The sequence below is a fragment of the Quercus suber genome, unplaced genomic scaffold (assembly GCF_002906115.3).
Source record: "Quercus suber isolate HL8 unplaced genomic scaffold, Cork oak 2.0 scaffold_107, whole genome shotgun sequence".
In the NCBI taxonomy this organism is placed as follows: Eukaryota; Viridiplantae; Streptophyta; class Magnoliopsida; order Fagales; family Fagaceae; genus Quercus; species Quercus suber.
Genome location: NW_027069572.1, coordinates 1,413,296 through 1,432,011, shown reverse-complemented (window position 1 = coordinate 1,432,011; position 18,716 = coordinate 1,413,296). Strand labels below are relative to the sequence as shown.

Below are 18,716 nucleotides of genomic sequence, written 5' to 3'. Positions count from 1 at the left end.
CAATCCCACACAATTGTTGTTTTAACCTAACTTCCACTTCGATCACTACTTCAGAGTGCTGACTTCACAGGGAGGATTGCCAAATGGGGTACAATCCTGGGGGCTTTTGACATCAAGTATATGCCTCACACTTCTGTTAAGGGTTAGGTCCTTGCAGACTTGGTAGCCGAGTTCACTGAATCCCTAGAAGAAGAAGAGGCAAAGAAGTAGGGCATGGATGAAAATTTGGTTGGCATGGTCTCCTCGCAGAAGCCTTTATCCTGAAGGGCATATGTTTATGGTGGGGCAAATTAGAGGGGATCCAGAGTAGGGCTAGTCCTAGTATCTCCTGAGAAGATCACTATTGAGAAATTCTTGAGACTAGGCTTCTCAGTCACGACCAATGAGGCCGAGTATGAGGCTCTGTTGGTAGGGATGGCCATGGTTCAAAAAATTGGCAAAAAAGCAGTGGAAATGTTCTCGTATTCGAGACTAGTAGTAGGCCAGGTGGAAGGGGAGTTAGAGACCAAGGATATAAGAATGCAAGAATATTTGAATCAAGTCAGGCACTTGCAATCGAGATTTAAGTCTTTCAACTTGCTGCATGTCCCCAAGAGTGGAAACACACACGCTGACTCTCTAGCCACTCTTGCGACCTCTTCGTCACAGTGATTACCTCGAATCATCCTCATTAAAGACTTGAGCAATCCTACTAAAATAAAGGAGCAGATGGTCCAGATCCATCAAATCAGGGTGGGGCCTAGCTGGATGGACCCCACAGTGCTCTTTCTTAAAGAGGACATTTTACCCAAGAAGAAGTCAGAAGCTGACAAGGTGCAGATAAAGGCTCCTTGGTTTTGACTGTCCGAGGACCAAAAATTGTACAAGCGCTCCTTTTCCGGGCCCTACTTGCTATGTATACACCCCCGAAGTATCAGAGCTACTCCTTGAAAAATTACATGAAGGGTTTTTGGTAGCCATACAGGAGGTTGATCTTTGTCTCACAGAACCCTCACTCAGGAGTATTGGTGGTCGAGCATGCAGAAGGAAGCCTTTGAATATGTGAAGACATGTGATCAATGCCAAAGATTTACACCAAACATTCACCAACCTAGAGGGTTCCTTAATCCCCTGTCTAGCCCTTGGCCATTTGCTTAATGGGACTTGGACATTGTAGGTCCTTTTCCTAAGGCAGCAGGGAATAAGTGGTACTTACTAGTTAGCACAGATTACTTCATCAAATGGGTTGAGACTGAACCATTAACGAATATCAGGGATATAGATGCCAAGAGATTTGTTTGAAAAAACATTGTCACACAATTCAGGATCTCCTATACACTCATCTTGGATAATGGACTTCAATTTAATAGTAAAGCCTTCAAGAGGTATTGTTGTGACTTGGGGATTACGAACAGGTATTCCACCCCAGCTTACCCACAGAGGAACAGACAGGCTAAGGTTGTTAATAAGGTCACAGTGGGTGAGCTCAAGAAGAGGTTGGATGATGTGAAGGGAAGATGAGTAGAAGAGCTGCCTCATGTCCTTTGGACATATCGAACAACACCTCGCAAATCAACAAAAGAGACACCCTTTTTCAATGACTTATGGAACCGAAGCTGTTATTCCTTTAGAAATTGGATTTCCAACATTAAGAACAAGTTCTTTCACCCCGAGTAACAATGACGGGTTGTTAGAGAAGAGCTTAGACTTAATTGAAGAGCGAAGAGAAAATGTCATGGTCCAGTTGGTGTATTATCAATATAAGCTCAAGTAAGGGTATGATACCAATGTAAAATTTAGATCATTAACACCTGGGGATCTGGTATTAAGAAAGGTTTTAGGTACTGCAAAAAACCTAGCATGGAAAAAATTGGGATCCAACTAAGAAGGGCCATATCGTATCACATCAGTAGCTAGAGTAGGTGCATATTATCTTGAAATCTAGAGGAAAAGGCTATACCATGCTCCTGGAATGTAAATAATCTGAGAATGTATTATTATTAATGAAAGTTTTCTTCACCATATTTGAGTTTATTATATTGCGTGTCATGCATTCTACTATCTATCTAAGTATCAAACAGAATCTTGGTCATGCCTAGTTCATCGGACCACATACCTTGGGTAAATTGATACATTTTAATCATTGTTTTAAGTATTAAATAGAATCTTAGTTATGTCTGGCTCCTCAGGCCACGTACTTTTAGTAAATTAATAATCCCTAATATCTATCTAAGTATTAAACATAACCTTAGCTATGTCTGGCTCATCAAACCACATGCTTTGAAAAAATTAATACTTAATGACATCTTTCTATGTGTTAAACAGAACATTAGCTATGCTTGGCTTCTCGGATCACATGCTTTAGGTAAATTAATACTCACTGACATCTATCTAAGTATTAAATAGAACTTTAACTATGTCTGGCTACTTGGACCACATATTTTGGGTAAATTAATACTCACTGACATCTATCCAAGTATTAAACAAAACCTTAGCAATGCTTGGCTCATCGGACCACATGCTTTGCGTAAATTAATACTCCCTGACATCTTTCTAAGTGTTAAACAGAGTTTTAGTCATGTCTAGATCCTCGGACCACATGCTTTGGGTAAAGTGACACTTTATGACATCTTTCCAAGTGTTTGACAAAACCTTGAGTATGTCTGACTCCTCAGACCACACGCCTTGAGTAAATCAACACAAACTATTTATTTTCCTAAGTGTCAAATAGATCCCATGTTATACTTAACTTCTCGGATCAGTGGCTTTAAGTAAGTTAATGTTCTTGGATATTTATATGAGTGTTGAGCAAAATAAGGGTTGTTCGACCTATTTATATCTTACAAAATATATTATTCATCTCCATAAGATTCGGCCTTCTTTGCAGAAGGCCCAACTCTCAGTACAAGTATGTGATAATTCTCTTTATTGCTGGCACTTATTCAATTTATTTGAATTAGCAGTAATGCACTACTATTAGCTTTTGTTAAAGTATGAGTAATAACAATCCATTATTGTTAGCAATCTTATCAGTCCTAAGTCTCATTAAGGGGCAGAACAGTAACAACACCAATGAGAGAATAAAGGTTACAAGGAAAAAAAAGGAGGGTATATTACACTTAGAAAGATCCAGGCATGATCAAGTATTAAGTGGATAGCTCGCAGTTACCTGTCCTCACTTATAAATATCTCCGACCTCAGTACTTTGTTGAGACCCTAAACGTTAACCAAGCTGAGTCTTGGATCGACATGCCTTTTATTTGCAAAAACATCCAAGGAGTAAATCATGGTCATATCAACGAAATCCATCGTCAAAGAAAAACGAAGTGTTAAAGGGAAAATGTAGTAAAGCTAAAAGAGCTAAATCCCATGCCGAAGAACCTAAACCTAGGGTACCCCACCTGGCTTTCCCTCCCGAGTTGGATAGTGAAGACCGTCATGCTATTCCCCAGAGGTGATCAGGTAGTCATCCTTCATGCCTTTGTTAGACTTAGGAGGACACGATATCGGTTTAACAATGTTGGACCAGGACTTGAGGTAATATCTTGTGTCGGCAAGTTTGTGGCACTCGTACATATGAACGACATCATGCCACATGAGTCCCAAGCCCATATGCTCATTGAGAACATCTACGCTGCCCAAAACTCTTAATAGGTAAGGGGCGCACTGTTGGGAATTTAACCTATGGTTGATTGGATAGTCCTAGATCACCCTACCCATAGGAAGTGTCATTCCTCTTTCTATGAGAGCGATCATAGGAATAACAACCTCCCCTTCCTTTCTATCTATGATTATTTGGTCTTGAGCACAATACTGCAGGGCTACTTCCTGCAGAATGTGGTACTTAGCCCTAAAGCTCTCCATACCGGCAGGAATGTCTACGAGGTGCTTAAACCTACCCATTTGGTTAAGCTAAAGGGAAATGGGTGAAGTTTTTAAGGAAAGGAAATAAAGAATAAAGGGCTGAGGAAACTGGCCAAGGAGAAAAGAATCTAGAAAGGAAGAAACTTACAAGAATGAACACGTGTATTGCTTATGACACTTCTTAAAAGTTTAAATTTCTAAAGAAAAAGACTTGGAGACTTTAGAAATCTGGGAAGCCTTGAAGGTTTGAAAGCTAGGAATTTCTTGAGAGCTTGAAGACTTGTAAAATTGGGGAAAAGTGATTCCCCCGGGTGTCTTATATAGGAGGCGAAATTAAGTGGGAGTTATCTCGCTCAAAATTCGAGAAGAAAAGCTAGCCGTAGGATCTGCATCTCACCATAGGATGCGGAGAACAAAGCACTGCCTGAAGCAATTAATGACACATCGCAGGCTCCAAAGCATCAAGAACGGTTATGAAGCACACGAAACGGTGTTCTCACGTGTGCAAATAAAAAAAATAAATGGACTAAATTCTTAAAAATCAAAGCCCCACTTTTTCTCCTCGAATAAGAGGGGGAAAAAAAAAAGACCCCAGAGTTTTGAGGGGCTATTGTGGGGATAAGAGCCCAAAATTATATATTGGGCCTTAGGCCTTGGCTGAGGACGTTGGTTGGTCCGAGGACAAATAAATAGTAGTGAGGGTGTTAAGCTCAGAGTCTTATAAGTGAGATGCAAATGGAAAGGTTGGGAAAGGTGGTCCAAGAAGGAGTATCTCCTCAGATAAACAAAGCATAGATCAAATGTATATCCTATCATTTCAAGTGACCTTCCAGGAAATTCCACTAATAGGGGCGTGCATTATGAATGTATTGGAAGAATGGAAGCTAGGAAATATCCAAGGAAAAGCTGCCGCCACCGCATTGAATGCTTTGCAGCTAACTTTCTGGCCGCATTTATGTAAAGAAGACCCCTGAACAATACTGCCTTGGCTACCCCAACTCACAAGGGCCAAAGGGGGTGTCTGATGGGATAAGCACTCAAGGAGTGGCCTGGATGATTAACAAATAGAGTGCCAAGATCATTGAAAGGGAGATATATAGGCTGTGTTTGTTTAGGGTGAAAATGGTTTCAGGAAATCATTTTCCGTAAAATAAGCTGTTTGGTTGGTTTTGAAAATAGAATTTTCCAGAAATCATTTTCATTTGACCGTAAAAAATTTGCTTTGACTACTGAAATGCATTTCCATTCCTATTTTCACTTCAATTGATTTTCGGAAAAAGAGAGAGAGAGAGAGAGAGTGCGAGGAAGGAGAGAGAGTGCAAGGAAGAAGAGGGAGCACGCCGTTGCCGGCGAACCCCAAGGTCCAGTCCGACGATCGCACGCACCAGATCATACCAGTCTCGTCACCGACGAACCCTGAGCGCTGCGCCGATCACACCGCGCCGCTTGATCTCGCCTTCGATCTCGCCTCCGCCACGCGTTCTCGCCTTCGACTCAAAGCCTTCGACCCACCGATCTTCGACCTTCGACCTTCGATCTTCGACCTTCAACCCGCTCGATCTCTTTCTCTGTGTGATTTTGATTCCTGTGTGATTTTTGATTTTTGTTGTTGTTGTTGAATTGGAGTTTGTTCTGTGGATTGAAATTTTCTGTTGTTGTTGAAATTTTCTATAATAAAATTTGTTTAGATGCTGAGAAAATAACTGAGAAAATGTGAAAAATTTGTAGGAAAATAGCATTTTCAGAATAGAACCAAACACATGAAAATATTTTCTACAACACTTTTCATAATACAACCAAACACTTGAAAATATTTTCCTTTTCCGAAAAATAACATTTCCGGAAAATATTTTACGGGAACCAAACACAGCCATAATGTAAGAAACCCCTGAGAAAGAAGGGATCAAAAAAGAAAGGGAAAAAGACTGTAAAAATCAAGAACTATATTTATAACCAAACTTGAGAGAAATATATAAGAATGTATCTCCTCAGACATTGCCGAGGACAATTTTTTTTAGTTAAAACTTGTCTATCTTCATTCTCTTATCATCAAGATTAACCTTATTTGTTGTCTGATTCATTAAAACTCAGTTTTCCAACCCACTCTCTACAAATTCATTGTTTTACGCCTTTTGCACAAGTCCATCCACCTTTTGAGTCAGGGACTCAAATTTGGTCCTTACACTTTCTATCATTGCTTTTTTTTCACATTTTAATTTATTTTTCTCTCCTTCCACTTTTTATTTCCCTTTAATCAAACATAGTCTTCAGAGATTCTCAACCCAAAAAAAAAAAAAAAAATAGAAGTCTTCAGCTTGTCATCGGTCCAAATTATCTCGGGGCCCATTAAGGCCTGACCTCATTTTGGTGAATCAGGGCTGTATATTTCAGGCCGAGCCCGTGAATAATAGTCTACTGTTGTGCTCCGCATCCTTTAAGGTTCATAATGTCGTTTTGGAAAATAAAGGCAATAGTGCAAAGTGAAATACCCCTTTTCTTTTTTTAAATTTTTGGTGAAACAAAACTTTAATCTTGGAATGTGATTCGTGAGCAAGGCATAAATGAGCCCAATTTTCTTGATCCATCAAAAAAAAAAAAAATGTTTATATTCATTTCTTTTGTAAAAAAGTTTAAGAATGTGGATATGAATAAAGCTCAACTGTATAAAGCATCCATTTAAATTAGATTTTGCTTGTCAAAAATGTTATACTTCAATGGTATTTTTTGATCTATTTCATAATAGCATTGAATTTAATTGTAAAGGTTTTTTTTTTTTCTTTAATACTTTCCATTCATTCTAGGGTTATTGCTTTTTTTCTAATCCTAAAATTATCTAGTAATTCGATGAGATGTAGTACATAAAAATATAAATCTCATCACACTCTTGGATATTTTTATAATTAGAAAAAATATCAATTCTAAATTAAGAAGAATGGAAAATACTTACATTAAAAAAAAAAAAAAAAAATGCCTGAACAAGTGCAAAGAGGCTAGTTTACTTTGAGAAAACAATAACATAATTACAAAGTTTGTGAATAAACTTAATCTTGCTTAACCAACAAAAAAAAAAATTAACATGTAATTTGGAATTTTGGATAAATGATGAACTCAAGCCCATTATCTTATGCTTAAACAAAAATGAAAATTACAAAATCTATTTTTTATTTTTCTCTTGCAAATGACCAAAGTGCCCTGTCTACATCTTCCACGTGTTCTGCTCCCCCAAGTCTATAATCCTAATCCATACTTTTACATAAAAGCCACATCCACGTTCCCTCTTTTAAGGCACTTAGGCACCTCGAGCGAGAGACAACAACAAATGTAGTTTACTGTTCTGTTGTCAGTTTCACTGTTCGCTTTTACTTTCCTAAATTCCATTTCTTCTGTACTTTTTTTATTTCTTGTTTCGATTTTATGAAAAAAATGGAATTGAAGCAACAATAATAAATAATATAATGGGGCCTGAATCGAATTCAGCAGCTTCTTCATCTTCATCTGCATCTTCATCAACAACACCATCACCTTCTGGAAAGCGAGCTAGAGATCCTGAAGATGAGATTTACCTCGACAACCTTCACTCTCACAAACGCTACCTCAGCGAGGTTGGTTCCTTTTTTTGTTTCTATTTTATTTTTTTAATATTCTTTCATATATTATTTATAGCCCCCGGTGTTTTTGTTTTGTCTTGTTATTAACTTTTGTTGGCTTAGTTTTCATTTCTAAAATACTGGGTTTTCATGGGGTTTAGCTAATTCATTGTTTTTAATTAATGGGTTGCCAAACAATGGGGTTCGATTTCTTAAATCGATTTTGTCCATAGGCAAAACTACAAGCTGTTAGCTTTTGTTAATTGCAGTCTGTTATGGGTTTGTTGGGGTATGTTTTGGAGTGTAAGTAATTTCTTGATACACAAAATATGCATGATGGTGGAGTTTTTTTGAGTGCCTTTGATAAATTTTACATTTTTGTTCTTTTTTACATTGATTGCTTTATATGTTTATTTGGTTTCAATGGGTGGAGATTAGTATGAGGTTTAGCTTTAATTTGTGTCTGAATTGGTGTCAATTTGCATCTTAACTCCTTCTTTTCTTTAAAGATTTCATATAAAAGGAAAAAAAAAAAAATTGTCCTGCAGATAATGGCGTCCAGTTTGAATGGATTGACCGTTGGAGACCCACTTTCTGATAATCTCATGGAATCTCCTGCCAGGTCTGATAGCATGTTTTATCCAAGGTAACATTTTATGGTTTTGATGAACACAGACATTAGGCTGAAAGATACATTTCGCTTCTTTTGTTATGAGAATATATGAAGGTTAAATGTGATAACCACGCCCAACTCATTGTAAATAACTTTTGAAGTTGTTTTTGTTGCAAGCATTGGTTTGGTGGTTAAAGGGTTGGGTGGATTTTGGGTAGGCCTTTGGGTTGAATCTTACTGCTTGAATGTGGAGAATCTGAACTTGGTAGTTGATATGGGTAATCTTTTGGTATTAGTTAGAGGCTTCAAATTAAAACCAATTGGTAAGTGAAATTGGGTTGAAATTGGTTAATTATTGATAGGACTTAGGAGGTGAAACCATTAAATACAGATGTGGTAGCAGATTGCATAGGATATATTTGTCTGTGATTTTGGTTTTCGCTTCGTTTGCTGACTCATTGATCATGGCCTTAGTATTGTAGGTTAGCTAGATAAGTAGGCACTTTTAGTGGAAATATGTGAAACATCACCATCTCTGACTATGAGCATCAGTTCACCACATCATCTGCTCTCCTTGTAGTTAGATTACTCTTGTTATAATAAACTCCCTGTTTTCAAATGTAGATATAACTTGCCTTGGTATAGATGTTATCTTTAGTGCTTTTAAAACCATTGTTTTACGTTTCCAGGGATGAGATGTCCTTTCAATATTCACCGATGTTAGAAGACTGGGATGACTCTCGTTTTTGTGAGAACCCTATAAACACATGCTCCTCCCAACCTGACAGCATACCCACCAGTCCTGTCTCTCCATACAGGTATCAAAGACCACTTAATGGGTTCTTTTCTTCACCTTCCACTAGTTCACACCCTTCACATGGTTGTGCCATGGCTCCTGTCACCAGCACACAGCCTCGCCAACGAGGCTCAGATTCTGAGGGCCGGTTCCCATCATCACCTAGTGATATATGCCACTCAGCTGACTTGAGGAGGGCTGCTCTCTTGCGGTCTGTGCAGATGAGAACACAGTCTCCTGGCCCATTATCTTATGAACTGCCATTTGGTTCAGGACAAGACCCTGTACCTAATATAGAAGCTGAAGAGCGACCATGCTCATACATGAAGTCTTTGGTTGATGAGAGGGAGTATCAAATTGAGGAGTGTTCTTCAATGGGACTGCCAGAGTCTGAGTTTAATCAAGATAGCTCCTGCGAAGTGGTGAATATGAATGTTAAAGGGGGTGATTCTGAGGATTAGATTCATTAGGAAGTGCATTAGGAAGACAAGCTCTAATCTCATCATGGGCATCTATTTGCTCTGGGGTCACTGTTGTTTGTGTTAGTTAAAAGTGAGTATTTCAGTGCATGCCCCAAAAGGTCTCGGTTGGTTCTTGTCAATTGGGAAATATGCAAGTTAAAGTCTCATTATTTTATGCAAATGAAAGGCCATGAGTTACATATCAGGCAGCTGACAATTTCATCCCCAAAAAAGAAGAGATTATTCACTTTGGACATAGAATCCTTCTCTTGATTCTTGGCAGCAACTCGAGCATAGCTTATGATGTTGATGTTGTATGATAGTGATATTTATGAGTATTGCTTGTCATCATAGATTCCTTGCATTTGATGCCTGTGATCTTTCTGTGCCCCATGAATTGGGCTTTTCTACCCTTTATTGTTCTTCAACACAATTATACTCCTGTCCTTTCTCTTAATATCCTGTAAATCTTCTTTTTCAACTTACCATTTGGAATTATTTCTCTCAGAACGTTACCCATATTCAACACAACAAATACTTTTTATCAATAAAAAAAGAGAGGATCTGAGAGCCATCTCCCCCTATCATCCCGCACAGCACGGGCCAGGAGATCAGGATGCAAACGGGCCCAACTCTATTACAACTATTGGCCCGATAGGCTAAAGCATGAGCATTCACGATTATTTCTCTAAAGACAAATTGATTGACTTTAGATTAAAAAAGAAAAAAATGTAATTCAAGTTCGATTCACCATACTATTAATCTGTGAGGTTCCGAAGAGTCTTATAAACAGAGTGAAATAATTTAACCAAAGGCTACACAACTTCCTTGTATAATTAATAATAAATAAATAAATAAGCATTTCATAACTCCATTACTGGTGTATTACCATGGGATGAGCCTTTTGAGGCAACCTTGATTTTTCTTTGACTTGAATTTTATGCCTTCGTAAATACTAAATAATGTCTTCAAATATTTTTTTTTAATACAAATTTTAGATGGTTAATGTATTTAATTGTTAAGGAAGTAATGCTCAAGACAAAAAACTTCACAACTATAAGTGGAGAGTACATCATTTTGGAAGTAATGCTCAAGACAAAAAACTTCACAACTATAAGTGGAGAGTACGTCATTTTTACATAGACCTATTAATAACGCTACTTTTATTGTGTACAAATTATAATATATCCCATAAAAATAAATGATAAAAAAACCAAAATATATCACCTCAATGTTTATGAAAGTAATTATGAGATCACAATATCTTTTTTAAAAAATAAAAAATAAATCACAACATCCACCACTAATTGTTGTGTCAATGTGTGGAAAAATTATTCGGTGTACTCAGTGTATTACATTTTCCTCTTTCATAAAATTTGGATCCCATATCATATGGAGTGTACCTTCACTTGAGATTTAACACACTGGGTGCATTGAATAATCTCAGCTGTGTATGTGTTATCCAGTGTTGCTGACCAGAATGTGAACTGACAGAAAAACCAAACAATATAAACAGATAAACAAAACAGACAAAAATATTCTTATTATGATTTGTAATCAAATCATAAATACATTTGACAATTATGACATGCAAAGTTCACATTCTTTTACTTTTTTTTGGGTTCTTGAGGAGTGATGTGAAAGTTCAAGACATATTATAGAAAGAAATATTAGCTGGAAAGAAACTCTACTTCAACTCCAATTTAAAGTTCTATTATCATGAATACAAAATAGGATAGTAAAGGAATGCCGTTTCTTTTAGTAAATCACCCCCAGTTAGCTAAAGTGGATCTAAAGCAGTTCTTGGCAACAGCATGTGTGCTTGATTACCATCAATGCCTACAATTGTAACCATCAAGATGCCCAGATCAGATCAAATTTAAGTTAATATCATGCTGCGGGTGGTGGTGGGAAAACCACTTAGAGAACTTCAACTCAATGCCAGATGAGGGCAAGACTAGGCTACTGGAGATCAAGCAAATGATGATAGAACATTCTTCTTCAGGGTGAACTCGTCTGCCTTGGCTGGGCTGATTGACTGCATCAAACAGGGAAAATACAACGAATCATTTAGCTAATTTTTTTTAGTATCTTCAACATGATGCTAAACGGTAATAACTAAAAACTAATAGTTATGAACTTATGATTCCTAAGGGCACAAAGCCACAAAATTGCCATATGGAAGTAGCTTTTTTTTTCTTTTTTTTGAGAGATCAGTATGGATGGTTTTAATTTATAGTTGGTCATCCTTCATATTTGAATATCTTGAAAGCTTCTTCCAAAAAAATTGAAAGCCACACATACATGATGCTAAACAGTAATAACTAAAAACTAATAGTTATGAACTTATGATTCCTAAGGGCACAAAGCCGCAAAATTGCCATATGGAAGTACATTTTTTTTTTTGAGAGATCAGTAAGGATGGTTTTAATTTATAGTTGGTCATCCTTCATATTTATAGTTGGTCATTTTTAAGCTATCCAAAATTTGTAGATACTATTTCAAGCACAAAACATACCTTGTCAAGTATGCGCTGGATCCGCTCAATTTCATTCTTAGCATAATCAGCACCTTTCTCCAAACAACTTTTAGCAGCTTTCGAGTAAATCTTTCCATACCTAAGAAGGGGTTTTAAGAGTTATAGGTTCACAGTTTTATAAGATAAATAGTAGGTGTACAAAAGTTGTGATGGTGTTTTAAGTATTAGAGCAAACTATGTTTTGATTTTAGAAGAATTTTATGGGATGCTTTTTTTTTTTGTTTTTTTTTTTTGAGAAAGAAAATCTTAATGTTAAAGATAATATTTTTTTAGGATCTGTTTGAGATTCGCTTATTTTGCTGAAGCTGAAAACTTTTTGCTGAAAGTACTGTAGACAAAGGTAAAAGTTAGCTGAAATAGTTCAGTGAGATCCATAAATAATACTAAAAAATGCAGTGAGGCCTATAAATAGTAACAAAAATAAGCTGAATAGTAAAATAAGCTGACAACTTTCATTAATGCCAAACATACACTTAGGGTCTGTTTGGGATCTGCTTATTTTGCTAAAATTGAAATTTTTTTGTTGAAAGTACTGTAAATAAAGATAAAAGTTAGCTGAAATAGTACAGTCACCCATGAATAGTACCAAAAAGTGCGGTAGGCTCATGAATAGTAGCAACAATAAGCTTAATAGTAAAATAAACTGACTTTTTAAGCTGGAGCCAAACACACACTTAATATAAATTTTATAATAATAGATGAATAGTTAAGATTAGTTAACTATGAATATAAATTTTATAAATTTTACAAACACACACAGTGTAACACTTATGTTGAGCTACATAGCATAAATATGACATGTAAGACCACACTTTTATTGACAAAAACAAAAAAAATTGAATAGATAATCAAAATAAAATCAATAAAAGTAGGTCTTTTTAACTTCTTAAAACTCTTGCAAAAAAGTTTCGCTTTCAACCATAATGTGTTAAAGTGTTAAACCACTTGGTGTTGAGCCACTTGGTGCAACCATAATGTGTAATATGCAACATTTATTATCTAGTCCTATGTTCGTGCAACACATAGTTTAATCAAGAATCAGATACTGAAATATAAACTGAAGTAAATATTTTAATAATCTAATTAAAAATGAATAATAAAATAGATAGTAGAATAAAACAATCCAAATTACTTTAATTTATATGATGAATGCATATCGTGCATAACCAAGTTATTATGAAAAATGCAAAGATTATAATACATCATATAATAATTTAATATAAAGTAATAAAATTGAATGGAAGAAAATAATATATGTGGTTGATCTTGACTAGTTTGTTAAGGATTCAAAACTGACCCCAATTTTTTTGGAATTAAGGCTTGGTTGTTGTTATTGATGTTGTAATGGAAGTCATTTTAAAGTTCTTAAAACTTCTAAGAATCGAGTTTCAACCAGAGAAGTATTTTAATTTTTCTTGGTAATAGCTTGATTGGTAGGCTTGGAATGTGCTCCCTCAAGGTCCTGGGATTGAGTTTAGGGATTAATCCAATGCACGGCCAGGCAGAGGTTTACTCAAACAATGGTGGGTCCAAAGAGCCCTACCTTGAAGCGGTTTCCCGTCGTCAAAGAATATTATTGAGTGAAAAAATTATGTTGTATAACTTGTAACACTTACATTGAGCCACATAGTGCAAGCTTGACATGCAAGACCCAACTTTTACTATTAAAACATATAATACGATAACAAAAATTTACATTTCTAAGAACACTTGGTAGTAGAATTTTAATCAAAGTAGTATTTTTTTCAACTTTTTTCAACTTTAACAATAGAGTTAATTTAAAGCATCAATGTTAACTATTTTAATGTGTTTTTGACATTTCATATGACATTAAGAGGAAAAGATCTCACTTGACAAAATCACACAGTGCAGAACACAACTTTTATTATAAAGTTTAATAGTTTGATATGATATGATTTGGATGTGAACCTATATAATATGTGAATGTTTTGATGACAATGACTAAATAAATGATTATTAAAATTTCACAACTCTTTGTACAGAGTACTAGAAGTCTTACAATTTCACATGGAAGGACTTTTTGCATTTACGTGAATTTCTGATAACTTTTAGTTATAATGGCTAATATAGTGTGCAAATTTAATGATTTAAAAATTTCCTAATTCTAATTGAAAGCTTTTAAAATTTATTTTTTGATTTGAAACCACCCAAACTATAGGGGAACTATTAATAAAGGATAGGCACTTGACATAACCACAGTTTATAGGACCTAACTTTACCATATAGTCCATGATATTTACAAAGAGGATACCCACCAATAATACTTTTTGCTTTCCTTTCTTTTCTTTTTTTTTTTTTTTTTTTTTTTTTGTGGGGTGGGGGGGGGGGGGGGGAGGTGTTGTTTAAAACCTAGTAAGATATAAAAGCCAGAAAGCCACAAACTGACACCCATGGAGTACCTTGCACTGGAACCTGTGAGCTTCTCAGCTTCCTCTTGTATCCGAGCGAAGACGGCTTTCTTCTCTTCACTACTAGCAGCTACAAACTCCTTCACCAAGGCATCCAAACTCTCAACTATACCAGCCTGTAGAAACCATCAAGTATATCAAGTAAGCAATAATAAAATTGCCATCTCTGTCAGCTTTTATCTCAGTTACTAACCTTTGAAGTAAGCTGTCCCTTAGCATCACGGCTGGTGCCACTCTTTTCATTGATGAAAGCCACGAAGTCTTCTAAATCTCTGCCACCCTCATATTCTTCACCAGCTTTGTTGCCCTTTGGGAAGAATTTCAACGTTGGAAACCCACTTACACCATACCTTCATACAAAGCACTGACCTTTAATATTGATTGTTGGAAATCCTTAATGTTGATGAATCCATCACCAGTAGATAAATAAGCTTATAACCTGAGTTTGCACTTACTTTTCCCCTAGATCCTTGTATTTGTCAGCATCTACATTAGCAATCACCACATCTTCCTCAAGTTTAAATGCTGTGGCTACCTTTTCATAGGTCTGAAGCAAAAGAAAAACCCAAATCATTACAAAGTATATAAGTTATGGCTCCATCCACAAGCATAAAAGAAAAGAGGCAGACATACAGGAGCAAGGTTCTTGCAATGACCACACCTGGAAAAATCACAATCCATTAGAAACTATCCATTAACAGAGAACAAATTAAGAAGAAAAATAAATTAATTTCAAAATTCACTGCCCATGGAGAAAGCAAAATCAATAGTATCTATAAAAATTAGACATTAAGAGAGAGAGAGAGAGAGAGAGAGAAATAAGAATGCTTACCACGGTGCATAGAACTCAACCAACACATCTTTGGTTTCATCCAAAACAACCTCACCAAAATTATCAGATGTGAGCACCACTACATTGGATGGAATTGCAGCTATCTTCACGTTAGTCCCTGCAAACAATTGATCTGATTAGAAATTTCAGGTGGTTGGGTACACATGCACGGAAAACATAAGAAATTTATAGTGACATTAGTTCCTGACACTGTGACAGGGAAATTGTTAAAACCACAAAAAATATCTAGCAATTAATGTTCTATTCTATGAGACATGCTATGTCAAGACAGAATGATCTGTTGTGACACATTCTTGAAGACGTGATAGGCAAAAGAATAATAGTATAAAAATTAGGTGTAGCAAACAAAGTTCTACTATACGTGTTAGGGTAACACCTGAGGACTTGTTTAAAGACAATGAAGGCAAAGCATCCTACAGAGATTACAATTCAAAGCACATTACATTTGTTTGATTTGATAACATAGAACTAACATACATTGAGTGGGCTTCATACAACAGAGACATTAAAGTGAAATAAAGAAACTAAAAATAAATAAAACAATATTCTTCTATGAAAAAATGCCATGTAATTTATTGTGTCTAACCCAAAATTCCAACAAGATGATATTTTTTTTTGGTTCACATGTTGAAACAGGTAACTTAGAAGACACAATACCTCCTTCAGTATTCACAAACTCAGCAAGGGCTTCTGTAGTACGTGGTCCTTCATACCTGTATAGGCATATAACATTCAATCAAAATTCATTAAAAATAAGTGCATTAGACATGAGAAAGATGATTGACAGATGCCAAAATTTCAGGACTATGTTGAGTTATCCTCACTTTTTGGGTTCCAAAGATCCTTTAGGAAACCATTTAAGTGTAGGATACCCAGATACGTCGTATTTGCTGCACAAGCTCTTTTGGTCATCACAGTCCACCTACTCAACATTTACAAATGATATATCAATAAGCATTCAGCAAATTCTTAACAAAGCCAAAACAAGGAAGTAAAACTTTCAAAAGTCAGTAACATGGCATAAACTTTCAAGCATTCACTGCGGACATAAAAACTTGTCACCCAATGCATATTACTCATAATATATGAAAATCAAGTTATAAATGTCATTTACAGCGTTGTAAAGAGCTGACCTTTGCGATCAAAACAGACTTGGCCTTTCTAAAGGTTGCGCCAAGCTTCTCATACTCTGGAGCAAGCTTTTTACAATGTCCACACCTATCAAAGGAAAACATATTATCAAAGTAAGTTTCACTTTCCAGAAACTCAGTATGTGGGAAATCTGGTTTCCAACTAAACCCATTACCAAAAACAGCCAAGTGACTCAATTTAATTGAGGAATTTAAGGTCTAGGAAGCACGGACACAGGCACGGGTACAACACCGTGACACAAGCCATTTCTGAAAAATTATAACATAAAACGACCAGTACGATGCCAGTATGACACAAATACAACACGGATACAACACCCTAAATGAAGTGTCAGTGCTTCCTAGTTTAAGGCGTTGTCCCTAATTTTTTCATACACATCCTCAGATCCGATCTTAATTGAAAAAATTACTTTAATTAGTCCATAAAAAAATCTAAAGTTTGAAATAGCTAAAAACATACAAATCTACACATACAACCCTTTCTTTATAATATTCATTTTCGTAATTTATTTTTCCCCATCTTCTCAACATAAGTTTACATTTTAGTAATGATTCGAATATATAATATAATTTTTTTTTTTTTTATAAATAAATTCTATGGATGAAATTCATTGACTGATTATGTAGATTTGAAATGATTAATTCATTTCAATCAAAGTTCAATCTATCGGTATTGTTAAAATTCTTCATATGAAGCAATTTAAAGATTGGATCTCCAATTCTTATTATGCTCCTAATCAGTACCAAAAATAACAGAGCTTATAACATTTTCTTTGAGATCTTAGAAAACAATAAAGCAAGGATTTACGAGTATAAAATATAAAATATAAAATTTGGAGCTGAACTTAGATTAAATAAAGAACATAAAAATGGTTAATTGTGAATTAAAATTACCAAGGCGCGTAGAATTCGACGAGAGCTGCTCTGTCTTGACCGACCTCTTTCTCGAAGTTTTCTTCTGTGAGCACAACGACGTCGTCTGCTACTGCTATGGATGATAGTGATAAAGCTAAAAAGGCCAAGCCTAAACAGATCTAACAAGCTTTCCCATTTTTGCTCTCTTTCACTCTCTCTCTCTCTCTCTGTTTTCGCTTTTCTTTTTGCTCAATGTCAAAACCAACTAGAAATGGAGAAATAGTACCCAAATATATAGGAATTTCCCCTTACGTTACGTATATGCTTATGTTTTTTTTTTATAAGACGTATATGCTTATGTTATTAACTTATTATTATTATTATTATTATTATTATTATTATTATTTGCTGAAGTATATGCTTATGTTATTTTTTAATTTTTGGTATAAAATACGGTTAACATGAGATTTTTTTTTTTTTTTGGAGAAGAGATTAACATGAGATTTGGACTAACAATAACTAAGTTTAAGATTTTTTTAAAACTAACTAACTTTTTTTTTTTTTGTATAGAGAATCTAAAACTAAATAACTTAGTCACTACTCTCTAAAATAAAAATAAAAAATTAACTTAGTCACTAATTAATATAAAAAAAGAAAAGAAAAATGAATAACAATTTAGGGTATAAGTTGAGTTTAGTATCAAGTTAGCCAATTAACCCAAATCTCATAAATTTTTTTTTCCTAAAAGAAGAAAGACGAAAGACTTTATTATTAAAAAAAAAAAAACTCAGCTATAACATCATGAAGTATATAATAAAATTGTGGTAGAATATTTTCTATCCACATAGCACAATTGGGGACAAGTTTATTACCTTCTCATTACAATAATTGATTAAAAAGGATCTAGAGAAAATTTTAGCATCTTGAATTAGATATTAAATATATTTTACCTTCTTTTTTTATTTTTTTGGCTGAAGTATATGCCTGCTTATGTTATATTGATATGTTCTTTATTTAGAGCAGGTGAATTTTTGTGGGCTGCTAAACCCAGGTGGGCGACCTCATGTAGGTATTAATTTATTATGGGCTGATAAACCCGGGTGGCTCTTTTTTATTTTTATTTTATGTTAGTGATGTGGCATGGTGCGGTTGGCGAATGAGTGCGGGGTTACGTGTTTTAGATGACGTGTCAAGTTGTAAGAGGTTGAGCTTGCTTGGACGTTGGAGAGGACTTTTGGGATACAAGAGACACGAGAGATTAAAAAACAAAATTGAATCTTACGAGACTTGTCCGAATGAGTATTTGTTCCTAGGCCCAATTGGGGCACACTATAGAAATATTGGGCTTGGAATTAATTGGGCATGCCTAAAAGTATAAAACAATGTAAAGCCCAAAATATTTACATCTTTAATGTTCAATTTAATAATAATTAGATATTGATTCTCAAAAATAACAATGATAATTGTCAAAGTGGATAGAATGGATTGAATAGGACTGAAATGAACCGAATAGAATCAAATTGGACTGAATAAAACCGAATAGAACCAAAGTGGACATACTGAGATCACATAGGACCAAAGTGGACCAA

General features: G+C 35.3%; 2 protein-coding genes across 2 annotated transcripts; one reads left to right on the top strand and one right to left on the bottom strand.

Moving 5' to 3' along the window:
• The first annotated feature begins 7,114 nt into the window (after nucleotides 1-7,114).
• On the top strand, nucleotides 7,115-9,757 carry LOC112034913 (uncharacterized). The gene is made up of 3 exons (XM_024067735.2): nucleotides 7,115-7,445; nucleotides 7,979-8,076; nucleotides 8,733-9,757. The coding sequence occupies exons 1-3, from the start codon at nucleotides 7,299-7,301 to the stop codon at nucleotides 9,298-9,300; spliced, it is 813 nt and encodes a 270-aa protein (XP_023923503.2). The 5' UTR covers nucleotides 7,115-7,298; the 3' UTR covers nucleotides 9,301-9,757.
• Nucleotides 9,758-10,817: 1,060 nt separating this feature from the next.
• Nucleotides 10,818-18,685, bottom strand: LOC112034929 (probable protein disulfide-isomerase A6). The gene is made up of 12 exons (XM_065775227.1): nucleotides 18,674-18,685; nucleotides 17,167-17,306; nucleotides 16,255-16,339; nucleotides 15,946-16,043; nucleotides 15,779-15,834; nucleotides 15,101-15,218; nucleotides 14,902-14,929; nucleotides 14,724-14,815; nucleotides 14,462-14,618; nucleotides 14,260-14,384; nucleotides 11,819-11,918; nucleotides 10,818-11,338 (listed from the first exon to the last, which is right to left on the bottom strand). The coding sequence occupies exons 1-12, from the start codon at nucleotides 18,683-18,685 to the stop codon at nucleotides 11,273-11,275; spliced, it is 1,077 nt and encodes a 358-aa protein (XP_065631299.1). The 3' UTR covers nucleotides 10,818-11,272.
• Between the last annotated feature and the right edge of the window lie 31 nt (nucleotides 18,686-18,716).